Consider the following 13813-nt stretch of genomic DNA (forward strand, 5'->3'; position numbering starts at 1 on the left):
CTTCACACATGGAGGTTTGCCTCCTTGTCCTTTTTGCCACTCCCTTTCCAATCTGTCAGCCTTGCTGGAGAACTGTATTCCCTACAACCAGCACAGGCCTGTATGACAAGAGGATTCAGGGCATCATTCCCATCTTTTCTGAGTTCCCCATCCTTCACAAGCCAAACTCCACAGGAAAAATTCCCTAATTCTGGGGAAAGGCACAGTCAACCCATATTTGTTATTGACAGAGGAAGAACTACCAAGGAGTAGTGGATTTCCTCATAAAGTGGGAGCATGTATTCATCTAAATAAAATGCTTTGCAAAAACAAAAACTAAACCCAAGCACTGTACAAACAGAGAGCCTTTAGCAAATCAGGCTTCTGCAATTGCAGAGCTAAAACAAAAATAACATTTTCCAGTAGCCACTGGTCGCACTCAGGTTGCCCAATGCAGGCATCTCTGCTTTTCTCAGCATCTACTTTATCAGTTGTCTTCCAGCCCAGAGAAGTCCATGGTTCTTGGCAGCAGCTCCTGCTGATGTGCAGTGGGTTATTGCTCAAGAGCCCTTTGATCAGCAGCCAGGGCCTATCACACCGTGCTCTGAGACAGTGGTTGCCAGACCTGGCCAGCACAAGCTGGATGGGCTCCCAAAGCGCAGCAGGAGGAAATCAGGATTCCTTTGGACCTGTTTGGAGTGCATCTCATTCAATACCTTTCTGGACATCCAGATTTTCCATCAGGTTTTCTTTCCCAGTATTTATGCTCCTGCCTCCCAGTGTAATCCTGGGGCCGGGCAGCTGCAGGCTCTAGAAGGATGTGTTTCAGCAGAGCAATTGGCACATCCGAAACTTTAAAGCTTATGTTCAGCACTGCGTTGCTTCTGCCTAGGTAGCACACACACTGCAGTACTTTGTTGAATTGGGACCCAGCAGTAGCTGTTAGGACACAGCTGTATCCCACTTCTCGGGTGTTGTGGTGGTTGTGGTTTTCTTCCTGGGAAATGCAAAAATGCCAAAGCCACTGTCACCTCCTTTTGCACAGCAAGCGACAGCCAAATCAGCCCATGTGCCTGGGTAGCTCTCTCAAATTTGAAAACACACGAAATGAAAGTGCTTAGAATTTTCCAGGGCATGTGCTGTAAAACTGAGCAAGGCACAAAAATGTTCCCAGGGACGCCGTGATCTCAGATCCATGTGTATACAGATCCATGTAAATACATCCATGTAAATACAGATCTATGCATTTATCATTACTCATTCCAGTAATAATAGTTCCACCGAAATCACTACAGCTACATGTACAAAATGAAGCACGTGTGTAAGATCAGGATCTAAATATGTAACAGGCAGATCCACCTGCAGCTATGGCAACTGCACCTGGAACTGGAGCTGCACATACCTGCGTGCAGCCTGTTACACTGAGGGGCTGACAGACAATATAAAGATATATCATAAACTGGTGGAAGAGGTAGGACCAGAAACTGCCTCTTTTGTTCCAAAGCTCAGTATTTATCCCTTGCATCCTAATTTCTGTCAGTGTTCTGCACTCATTAACTCTGCAGCTCTGTAATTTGCTTTGAAAGGGGTTAAGGGCACTGCACCCAGTAGCTGCACTCAGACATCAAGGCCTTCTGCCATCTCTTCTATTCCTTCAGATTTGGGGACTCAACCCAACAATCAGCACTATTCTTAAGTTTAAGCACAAAGATGTTTTCTGCCACCCTGAGTGGTCATCAATTACTCAGCAACAGGAGACAAGCCCTGCGTGGAAGTCGTGTTTCTTCACAGAGTTGGCACCAAGTGTTCGTGGCTGGGGGCCAGCTTGCATTCCCTCAAGCAACCAAACTCCTTGGTAATTACTCCTTTTTTTTTTATAATTCTACTGATCTCATTGTGCCAAGTTATCCCACAGATATTATTCTGCTCCTTGTACACTGAAGTGTTAGACACGCTCAAGTGTCTCAATAAGTTACACTCTTGTTTTGTTTTCTGGCCTTTGGTGGTGCAAAAACAATCAAAACAGAATCTGTGTTTTACTGTTTCAGGACACCTAGGCTCAGGGAAATGTGACAAATCCCTGCCAGAAACATCCACCCCCGAGTTGTTGTCTGGATGGCAGAGGCTGGGGAAATCAGCAAAACAATGTTTCTGCTCGAGCCACCGCACTCCTTCTGCTTCGCAAACCGGCTGCAGGCACTTTCTCTTGTTCTTGTGATTCCCTTCCTGAATTACTGCAGCCAAGTAATTGTTTCATCATGTTGCACTGAAATATTTTCCCATCGTGTCACCGTAACATTCGTTTCTCAAACCAAAGCTCCTCCTTTTGCTCACAGAAAACGTCTCGCGAAGCCCCCGTGCCCCAGAGCCCAGGGGAGCTCCCGGAGCAGGGACACGGCAGGGGAGGCATCGCAGGGATTTTTGGGTTGCTTGGAGGAGGCTGTGATTCCTGTGACTGTCATTTCTAGGCACCATCAGTGAGCTCCTTACCACAGGCTTAATGAACTGCTGTTGCAATAGACTGGCAAACCCGAGGTATTTATAGCAAACAAACAAGGGCTGCGCTGGGTCTGTGTGGGGATGGGCACCGGAGCCTCCCAGAGCCTCCTGGCAAAAGCTCCCTCCTTTCCAGAGGTGTCTGCACTCGAGCCCATCTAAACCAGGCCTGCTGGCTGAGCCAGCCTTTCTCCGGCCTGAGTTTGTAGAGGATTTATTCTGAAAATTTTATGAAATGATGAGACCTAACTAAAACCTCTGATTAAATACCCTGAACTCTGGGAAGGTGCTTTGATAGCTATGGAATGTGTGATACAGGAATCTCAGAGGCAAGAGCCAAAGGGACAGGACAAGGTAAAAACCAGATGTAGATCATAGTCTTTCTTAGCATTTAATTAGCTAGAAAATATTATTGGAATTTATTATTATTTATTATATTAATAATTTCCATAGTAAATAATTTTTTTTTAATTTATAACAAATGAGAGTTAAATTTGGCACTGCTTTGTGAAATCGTGGCACCCATTTGGAAGGTTTGGAACTAAATATGCCCTATTGTAAGTGCGAATCAATTATTTTCACTGACTGCTAACTCGTTTATCCTCGTTGTGAATCCTCCCCGCTTGGTTTTCACACCCAGGCAGATCTAACCAGCAGCGTTTCTCGGAGGGGAGAAAAGCCTTTCATTCAAAACAAAACATCTGAACAATTGAGCAGGTGGGGAAATGACCACAAAAGGCATTTCTGAGTTTCCAGTGGATCAAACAAAGCACATCAGAGTCAGGGCTGTGCCGGGCTGAGAGCTGCAGCTCCCCGGGCTGGGCTGTGCCGGGATCCGACGGCAGGGCCGGCGCTGCGGGATCGCTGCACAGGGAAAGTCTCCCGGAGTTTCACGTAGTTCCCATCAGGCAAACACGGCACCATAAATTGCACATGACCCTGCTGGCAATCCAAGCTGTATCTAATCTTTTTGGGTGTTTACAAACCCACCACAAATTGTGCTGCTCGTCTGCCCAGGCTGGGGCAACACAGCTGCAGTTCACAGGAAAGAATCAGGAACCTCAGAAATCCTCAGGACATAGAGTAGAGTTTCTATCAAAATTTAGTTTCAGGTTGCAAATATTAAACTCTCAGACTATGTTTGAGTCCCAGCAAAGAGTTAAACAGAACTTAATTCTTTTAATGATTTCACTTGTTTGTTCAGTGAGTGTCTCTCAAAAGAGAACTAATTCCCTCACAGGTTTAATGGTTTGACCACATTGCTTTATTTTTACTTGATTGATTGATTGATTGAAAAAAGTGTTCTGAATTTGAACATAATTGTTTCTTTGGGAGTAGTAAGTATATTCCTAGTTCTACTTCAGTTTCTTATTTAACATATTAGGACCCTTTCAACATCCAGGCATGTGTTTAACTTTTTTTTCACACTCCACATTAGTATACGAGGTTTGCCCTAAAATTCTGGCTGTTAAGCATTTGTGTAAGACGTAAAGAGAAAAAGGCCAACACTCAGGAGAGCAGAAGTAATTTTTTTTTCATTAGAAATTGGGAGCAAAAAGAGTTAGAACCAAATTCTATTCCAAATTCATTCCCCCCATCCACCCATAATCATGTATATCCAGCCCAAACTGAATGCTTTGGACTCACTTTGTGTCATTGGAATGACAGGCAAATGCAAGGCATTGAGCATTATCACTATAAATAACAAAAGAAGATATGTAATTTGACCTTACAGCTTTTCTCTTTATTAAAGCAAATACAGAGTTGCATTGAATTTTATTCTGGTCACAGCTAATGAAACATTGCTTGAAAACCAGTGTGAGAGTAACTTCATGTTTTTACACACACCCACATCGATGACAGTTGTTCTCACAATTCAACTGCAAAGGTAAACTTTGTGCACAAAGCTTTTTTTCGGGCTCTAATTTTGGGCTATTGCAGGATTTCAGTGAGGCAAAACCATACTGTTATCAAATGTGATCAAGTCTCCCATCCAATAGCCCTTGGGTACAATTTGGGTGATTTTATTTGACAGAGGAAGAACAATTAGTATAGAAAGACACATAATTTTTCTTGCACCTTCCAAGAGTTACCAATGGAAGGCTGTGGGAAAAGTGGGAAAGCAACATCAGTGTCAGAGCTGCACAGGGTTACACTCTGGGCAGATAAGCAGAGAGTAATAATTTGAAAAACCACTAAAAAAACCTATACTTGTATTCTTAAATATATTTTATAAATGCTACATATGATTCCTTTTGAAGAACTAAGCAGAGCTGAATTCAAACACAACCCAGAGCCGGGTGCTTTGGAACAGGGATGTCAGTGCCATGGATTTGATCTTACAGACTGATTTCTACTCTGTTATTTTAGTAGCAATAGGAATGACCTGTAGGAATCAGCCAGTGTAACACAACATTTGAAAAGAAAGGAAAAAAAAAAAGCCCAAATGAAATGCTGTTTAAAAACTTCCATAAAACTCAAAGCATATCTCTGGTGCCTGCACTTCCCTGCGTGGTTTGCCTGCACATGGACTGCACAGTCCCACCACAAGCTGCCCTGAGTGGCTTTGGGAAGAGCAGCTCAGGAGACCCTGTCAGAGCCCAGCCCAGACATCCCAAGTCCTGCTCTCGGCCAGCAGAATCTTATAAATCAATATTTGGAGCTGAGCCACTGTTTGGACAGGGATTTTCCAATTCCCCCACTGCGATTAGTGAAGGTATTTGGAATCTTTTGCCTACTTTATGCTTGGAATTTTCTCAGATTCATTTCCAAACTACTTTTTCCAGACTATTTTTTTCTAGGACATGTTTTAATTACAGGGGCTTTTTCACATGCTGGTTTAGAAAGCAGGGTATTTCATGACCTCCATGCACTACAAAGCTCCTACAATGTAAGTTATGAGGGTAATACAAGATTAAGAATGAAGGATTCAGGAATTCTCTTTCTGACTCTCTCACAGATTCCTTGTGAGACTGGTGTAAAATTGGTGCATTTGTATCCTCAATTTTCCTGTCTGTACCTGCATCTTTCTGACAAAAAAAATCGTTGCTGCACAAGGTTCCTCCTGAAGGAGAAATCTGTAATCCTAATTAGGAGATACATTGGAATACAGCAGTAATTTAAACATCATTCTTTAAATTGCAGCAACACTGCCCTGGCTCTCCTGCACCGTGGCAGGCAGAGTTTAAGGATGGGGATTAGCTCCTTCATGCCTGGTAGAGCTCTATCTCCAAAACTGGACTATTATTTAAACAGATATAAATACCTTCAGTACATCTTATCTTTCAATCTACCCTGCCTTCCAGCCCCCACAAACTGAACTCTTGTTGGAAGCTTTGTTATTAAGCAAGCAAGCAAGAAAGCAAGAAAGAAAGCAAGAGAGAAAGCAAGAAAGAAAGACAGCAAGAAATAAAAGTATTTGAGGACATCTTAAGTCCTCCAGCAGTTCCACCCTCGACAGCACTGGGCTCTGACTGAGAACACTGCTTGTAAGTTTGGGTAACATTGCATGGCCTACAGCACAACAAGAAAATAGGATCTAACGATGTGGATAAGTTTCGTAACTATACAAATAGTAGAATAAACAGCCACGGGAGGCTGGAGTAATCACTGTCACGAGGGACAGTCAAGACAAGATCTAACGTTGATCTTGCCTGCAAGGACTTGAGTCATGCTGGTGCAGGAGCTCACCCAAGAAAATCTATTTTAGGGTCTCATAAAAACAGCTGAAGTGCACTGCACAAATCAAAAAGCAAATAGGGGAAATCTGTATCAGGACCAACAGTGCCCTGCTCACGACTGCACGGCTCCTGGGGGCACAGGGAATGTGTAACAAATGTCAGGGAGAGCTCCAGCTGATGGGCCCGCAGGAGGCTCTGATCTTGAGAGTCAAACAAAGCAGAACAGTTCTTTCAGTAGAAAACATGTTTTGCTTAAAGAAAGACTAGAAACAAGCAGCAAATTGCAGATCTGTCCTGCAGCCCACTGCTGTTTGTATTGGAATGTATAGGAGCAAATTCAAGGCCACTGTCTTTCTACTGGAAATCCCTTTTGTGCTCAGCTGTCAGAGCACAGGCAGTTAAGGAGTTTCTTTACCAGGCACAGGGAATCGGGATCTAAAAAATTCACGTTTAAATTTGGCCTAACAGGAAAATGGAAAATGCTGAGTAAGACGTGATCATTTGCCCTACTCCCTCCACATAACCAGCCTGAGACTGTTCACTTCTTACAGACCTTGACATGGCAGCACACAGTGGGGAATAACAGAGCTGGGAACCCCAGCAGGGCTGACGTGTTCCAGCAGCAGGCAGAGCCTTGGATCTCTCCAAAACAAAGTTCTGGCCTGCTACAAACTTCCTCCTCCTCTGCCACCCCCCACTTATCCATCACTTGCCCCCAGAAAACGCACACAGATAGAAGCAAACACTCCTCATCAGAGAATTCTATCTGCAGTTTTTAGAAAAATGTCTCAAGAGCAAAGGGAAGGGGGTTGTTCAGGAGCCTCTCACCTGGCCGGGTCTCATGGGAGCTTCCTGAGCAATGACCGAAATTACCGACATCCAACAGAAATGCTACTTTCTCATGTTTATTCCTGTAAACTACAAACATAAGAAATGCTGAATCATAGAGAATAGAAACTCTGTAAAGAAAAAAACCCCAAACACAAACAAAAACTCATTTAAAGCTTCCTCCCTTACTTTTTCCTCCTCCCTCCCACTTCAGACTTGGTGTTATTTGCCAAGGATTGGTCATGGTTTGGATAGCACATCTTGCTCTACACGTTCAGAACAGCATGAAGTGCAAAAAAAACCCCAACACAAACACCTCCTCCCCAAACAACACCCAAGCGGCAGCTAAACCAAGTGATTAGAGGAAATAAAATGAGGCAACAAGAACTGGCTAAAGCTTCCAGCTCTGCTCTTTGCTGGGTTTCTCTTGAGGGTTTTGGTTTTGGTTGTTGATTTTTTTTCCTTTCTCTGAGTCAGAGAAAGCTAAAAGACCAACACAAATCCCTATCCCTGATCACAGCAATGAGCCAGAATCAGCTGGAATTTCAACCCTGTGTTTAAACTAACTTTAAACGTGCCCTCAAAATAAAACAAGCTACTTTTTTTTTAACCTAGTCATAAAGTTTATTAAAATTGTTCATTAATGCTTCAAATGTAGCAAGAATGCATAGATCCCAAAATATACATATGTATTTTCTTATAGAAATAGATTATTCTTTATAATAAAAAAAACTGTAAGAACATCTTTAACAGATTACTCAATCCATGACTGACAGTTACACGAGATTGCATCATGTACACAGCATTCCCAGCCATGCTTAAAGGATTGCATCACTTTGCCCTTGCTCTCCTCTCGCTCTTTTAAATAACCCCAGCGCCCAGCAGCCTGCAGAGCCCGCCCGGGGCCGGGGCCGGGGTCCCCCCGCGCCGCCCGCCCCCCGCAGCCCCCGGACCCCGCTCAGAACCCGCGCGGCGGCGGAGCCTTCCGCCAACATGTCTGTAAAGACACACACGCACACAAAAAATAATCCAACAGCAACAACACAAATTAAAACCAACCCCGCCCGCCCGCCCGCCGCGGGCTCTCGCCCCCCCTCGCCCCGGCCCCGGGAGCGCGGAGCGGGGCCGGGAATCGGCGGCTCCACTCGCCCCGCCGCCCGGCCGGGGGTCAGCAGCGAGGCGAGGAGGCGAGCAGTGGCTCGGGCAGCTGTTTGAACAAGTTCCTGAGGGTGCTCAGCTCCCGGGAGAGCTGCTCCACCTTCTTCTGCAGCCGCTCGTTCTCGGCCGTCAGTTCCAAGACTTTGTGCTGCGTCTCCAGGTTGCGCATTTTGGCTTTGTCGCGGCTCTTGCGCACCGCGATGTTGTTCCTCTCCCGGCGGAGCTTGTACTCGTCGCTGTGCTTGTCCACGCACTTCTTGGGCTTGTTCTTGCCCGCCGGGGCGGCGGAGTAGCCTCCGCCGGCAGCGGCGGACTTGGAGGACTCGGAGGGGTTGGGGGTGCCGGGGGGGCTGGAGGAGGACGAGGTGGACAGGTTCCCGCTGCTGCCGCTCGGCACCGACTGGTAACCCAGGTAGGAGCGCACGGTGCTGCCGTAGGGCGAGGACATGCCCCCCGGTCCCGGCCCGGCGCCCCCTTCTTCCTTACGGGGCCCTTTGCAAGAGTCCAGGGTCTCGAAGACCGGCTCCACTTTGGTTTCCACGATCTGGGGCGGGAAGCAGCCCGGCAGCCCCCCCGGCTTGTGGCTCTGGCTGGCGCAGGGGTGGCTGTGCCGGGCGAGGCTGATGTAGGTGTAGTCGGGCTTCTTGCTGCCGCCGCTGCCTTTATAGTCCTCGGCGAAGAGATCGGAAAGGAAATCTTGGCCGGCGCCGCTGCTGCACGGAGGCTCAAAGTTGCCCCCTGCTGCTGCCGCGGGAGGCGGCGGCTGCGATGCCAAGGGCTCCAGGTACGGGCTGAAGTCGATGGCTCGCTCGTGGTCCCCGACGGTGAGCTCGGTCATGGAGCGGCCCCCGGCCGCCCGCGGGTGCAGCTTGTTGAGAGCAGCCAGACAGTCCGCCTCGTAATAGAAATTAGCCACTTCCATGGATTTAAAGGCGGGCGGCTGGATGGGGAGGCATGCTGCGTCCCAGGCCACCAGGCGTTGCATTAAAGCAAAGGGGGATGCGGGGAGGAGGAAACGACGCAGGGGGCCCCCCCCGGCAGAGGGTCAAGCTGCCGCCGTCGGGGTGGGGGGCTCCAGACCCTGCCGCAGTCCCTGGCGTGGGCACGGCCCCGCGGCGCTGCCCACCCGGGCTGGATCAGTCCCTGCGGCGCGGCGGGGCTTCACCGCTCCGGCAGCTGCGGCGGGGGCTGGCGCGTCTCCTCCGGACCATCTGGTTCTGGGTCCCGTGTCCTAAAGTCTCTGACTTAGGAAAGTTCCTTTCCTCAGTTATTTATAGGGGCGGTGGATCCCATAGCAACAGGCGCGTCACCGCCTGGCCGCCTGCCACGCCGCACGCTCGGCAACTGCTGGCCCCGGCCCCGGAGGAGGCTCCTGGGGCGGGTGCGCCGGTGCGGTGCGGTGCGGTGCCCGCCGGGCCGCCCACAACACACCCGGCGAGGGAGGGAGGGAGGGAGGGGCGGCTGAGGGCCCGCAGGTGCGGGAGGTCGGGGCTGGCCGCGGCCAGGTCCGGCGGGGACAGCGGCGGGGACAGCGGCGGGGACAGCGGCGGGGACAGCGGCGGTCAGCGCTCGGCCTCGGGGACACGAGAGTGCCGGGCTCTGCTGCTGCTCCCACCGAGCCAGCCTGGGCTCCGCTCTGACACTGGAGAGCGGAGCACTGCCCGGGGCTGGCAGCGGGACTGGGCACAGATCCTCCTGGGTCTCGTTTTACCCTTGGGGAAATCAAGGCAGGAGAGATTTTTCCAAGTTCTTTTGGCAAAGCAGGGGGAAAGCTGCAAACCAAAGACGGATCCCGTTACTCTCCATCCCGTGCTTGCTTTGGTAAATCCCACTGGCAGGCACAAGTGTCCCCAGGGACGTGCACAGAGCCGCTTTCCAGCGGCGAGCCCTGGGCCGAGCGATGAGGAGCTGGAGCAGGGCACGGCACCGCTCCGGGCTCCCTCCTCGCCGCTGAGAACATCCACAGTGCAGCGAACCCAGCGCTCCCTCCCCAGCGCTTCGTGCAGGGACGGGGCCCTGAACGTTTGTCTTGGCGTATTTACTTTGCAGGACATGGTGCAACTGTGAGGGTACAGACGCGATAGGGGATCCGCACATGAAACCAAAGGGGACCCACCGGGCGGGACGTGGCTCAGCAGGAAAGTGAGAGACGTGCAGGGGAACGTGGAGCCCAAAGTTTTTCGATCTGTGGGGTAAGTTTGGGAAGGAAGACTGAATCTTGATGTCCGTTTTAATTAAAGACACCCACCTTGGGAATCAAACTTATATTTTCACTCTCTTACTCCCACATTTACCTGTCTACAAGCTGGTGATTCATCCCCAGAATAAAGGACATTAATTTAAAACAAAACATATAATTAAAGGAAGTAGGAGTGTCCTCGCCTCAGTAAAGAAGACCCAGCACTGCAGGGAAAATGACACTGCCTCTTAGAATAATGTGAAGCAATCCTGCGGTGTGGGAAATATTGTAACGTTAAGCCAGAGGAACAGGTATTGCATTATATGATTCAAACAGTCAACTGTTCTTAATGTTCAAACCTCAGAACTCTGAAAAGAGGAAGAATTCAAGAATCACTCAGTGGATCATCGGACTTTTTTTTTATTTGCTTTTTCTGTTCGTGTTTTAATAGGATTTTTTTTTCCATAACCAAAGCCCCCTAACAGGTTTTCAGGCTTCAAATATTTCTAGTTCCACCTTTATCTATCAAGTTAATCTTTGGTGAATGCACCAGAGATTAAATTGGAGCTGGGCCTGGCCAGAGAGCTGGGTCTGGAGGTTGTAGTTGGAGCCCATACCTTCATAAATACAAACATCTGTATTGGGTGCAAATACTGGCAAGTTGCAGTGAGCCAGGGCTTGTTCTTCTGGCTGTTTACTCCCTCATCCTGCACCTTTATCCTGCATTCTGATCTGGCAGTTACATCCAGTGGCTGCCCTAACTGGCCCTTCCAACCCAACTGTTAAAATCAGTCTCATGTGCTTCCTACCTCCAAACTGTCTCAGGGACCCACAGGGAGAAGGTCTCCTGCGTGGTGACCTGCTACGTGCACGGTTGGTCTCTCTTGGCCCAGTCGTTGGCTAAAATCAGACGCTAAAGCTGGTTGGTAAAATTCCTGAAGAGCTTTTCAAGATATTTTTGGAGATCTGAATTTGCCCTCTTCGAATTTCTGCCCTATTCTGTGCTGCTCTGCAGCAGAAAGTTGTATTCCTGCCTGGGCTGATCTCCCCTAACAAAATAAAATGCCTGTGCAACTGTCATGTGAAACAGATTCTATCAGGGATGGTGTGGCCCACACCTGCTTTCCCGGCCAGTGCTGAGTAATCCCGCAGTCACCGGCATCACATGGCAGCTGGGTGGTAATTCAGGTTGGATGCCCAGCTTGTCCCCTCCTTCCCTTCTCCCCTTCACCTCCCTGCTGTGCCCGGATGTCTTTAAACTTCCTCCAGCTCACCTCAAATCCCAACATCCACTCCCGTGTAGCCAACATCCATTCTAAGCTTCTCATGGGAACCTTGTTGGCGGGACTAACCACTTATCCAAAACCTCAGCATTCGGCGAGCAGGTTTTGAGCTAACTCTGGTCTCTTTTAAATTGTTTCTGCACTTGTCATAACAAATGCATGGCCAGAAGTGGGGGTTTCGAGATGGGAACAGGTGCAGAGCAGGGCTCGCACCGCAGGATTGAGCGGAGGTCTGGGCACACCGAGCGCTGTCCCTGCGAGTGCCTGGCTTGGCCTGGCCAGATGTGCAGAGGCTGCTAATGATTGTCCTGGAAAAACTCCTCAGGGACGCTTTAGATAGGAAAAGAGATGCAGACATTCCTGGCGAAAGGATCCAGGCACTGGCAGCAGCCCTTCTGCAGCTTGTCTCCCAGAAGAGCCATTTTCGACTGAAAAGCAGCACTTCTGTGAAAAGCTCCTTCCTACTACTGATTTCATGATTTTTTTTTTTCGGAACTATTCAGCTGAGGAAGGAGACAGCATAACTCACAAATTACTCAGTAAGAACATAACATTTTCGAGGAAAAAAAAAATCTGATGCAATAGCACCCAGATTCCTCTACATTCATGGGTGAAACAATACAGAAATGAGGAGAGGAACAGGAGGAGACCAGTGCGGTGAAAAGGTGGAGGGAAGAATGTAATCCTCACTGCTCATCTCTGTCATGAATTAAATTCTGCTCTCCAGTTTGCCTTTTGTACTGTAGAAGCCACAACTTTCCAGCTCCAGGCTCAGACCTACAATAAAGCATTTTCTTCCTGGAAATTGTCTTCTTTTCCAGGATTTCTTGCAAGCTTTCTATTTCATGCGCTCCAGGTCTGCAGCAGCTGTCCCTGGAATGACACCAGTTTTGGGGGGTGCTGTTAGTTTAGTGGTGATGGCTCAAACACTGAAGTGTTTATCAGAAGGTCTATGGACTGAGGGTCATGCTGTAGAAAGAGGCTGGCTGAAATTTCTGATGCTTCTTGGTGCAGTTTTGTCCCATTATTATTATTATTATTATTATTATTTCCCTTGCAGTAGCTCTTAGCAGGTCAGTAAGATGAGAGCTGCATCACACTGAAGGTGCTGAGCCACAGGGCTGCAGCCTGGAACAGCACAGAGGGGCAGAGCTGGGGCACAGGGAAAGGAAGGTGATGCCAGAAGTTGAAATTTGCAGCAATGCCTGGGGTGCTGCGGGCAGTGTGTTGGAAGGGAGCTGGAGAAGTGAGGGGTTCCGGAGCACAATGTCTCTGCAAACGGGGTGGTGTGGGAAGAGAGCACAGAGGTGGTGTGGGGAGGTCTCTGGGGGGTAGGAGGGGACCTTGCCTAAAAGACTGACTTAAGTAGTGTTGCAATAAAGGCTGCAAAATAGAGAAGTAAATTTGAAATTTATTTCTGAGCATGGCGAGTGCTCTCTTTTCCTTTCCTAGCCCCAGGTCCCTCTTTATTCAGCCGCACACCATGCGCCAACAACTCACAAGTTGTACCTGGCAGAGGCCAGGTTTGAATCTATTGCTCTCTCCTTGCTGTAAAACACCAGCACTTACAAAATGTCAGAGAGGGACAATGTCTCAACTCCAAGAGAGGTTGGCTCTCCTTCCGTCTGCCCCAGCTCTTAGACCAGGCTCGACACTTTGCTTCATTTTAACATCAAAAACGATTGCCACATGCTTTCCACCTCCTGAACCTGCTTCTGGATGCTCTGCCTGGCAGTGCTGGGGCCCAAAGCTCCCCAGGCAGTCCCAGGCCCTGTCTCCTGAACTCCTTCGCTTCTTTTGTTACAGACCAGAACCCTCCCCCCCGAATGCTCCCTCACCCTCTTCCCATGTGACATGGTGATGCTCGGGGTTTTGTTGGTCTTCTGCTGATTTTCTGCTCACCTCTGACCCAGCAGGCTTGGCCTTTGCAGCGCTGGGTTGCTCAATCCCCCTTTATCTGCACGTTGCTCTTTGCCCCACCGAGAGCCGCGGAGACGACACCTGGAGATTGGCACCGGTGGGACAACATGAGCAAAATACCTTCCCTGACCACACGGAAAATTTTCCAGAGCAAATTCGAGGTCAGAGCACCCACTTTGGGGCTCTGCAAGGGAAAGAAAGGAGGTAGAGCCAGAGCACACAAAGGCCCGTGGAAGGGAACAGTGACAGAGCAGAAGCCACGGGTCTCTGTCCTGCATGGCAGAGGGACT

General features: G+C 48.9%; 1 protein-coding gene across 1 annotated transcript; it reads right to left on the reverse strand.

Annotated features, from left to right (window-relative positions):
• Nucleotides 1-4197: 4197 nt before the first annotated feature.
• Nucleotides 4198-9393, reverse strand: CEBPB (CCAAT enhancer binding protein beta). Its single transcript, XM_027697338.1, has one exon. The coding sequence runs from the start codon at nucleotides 9124-9126 to the stop codon at nucleotides 8152-8154; it is 975 nt and encodes a 324-aa protein (XP_027553139.1). The 5' UTR covers nucleotides 9127-9393; the 3' UTR covers nucleotides 4198-8151.
• Nucleotides 9394-13813: the final 4420 nt, after the last annotated feature.

This window comes from Neopelma chrysocephalum, unplaced genomic scaffold (genome assembly GCF_003984885.1).
Source record: "Neopelma chrysocephalum unplaced genomic scaffold, ASM398488v2 Primary Assembly neopelma1_119, whole genome shotgun sequence".
NCBI classification, from domain to species: Eukaryota; Metazoa; Chordata; class Aves; order Passeriformes; family Pipridae; genus Neopelma; species Neopelma chrysocephalum.

What these genes read in the sequence shown, in the direction of transcription:
- CEBPB (XM_027697338.1), bottom strand. Translation starts at nt 9,126, where the DNA reads ATGCAACGCCTGGTGGCCTGGGACGCAGCATGCCTCCCCATCCAGCCG.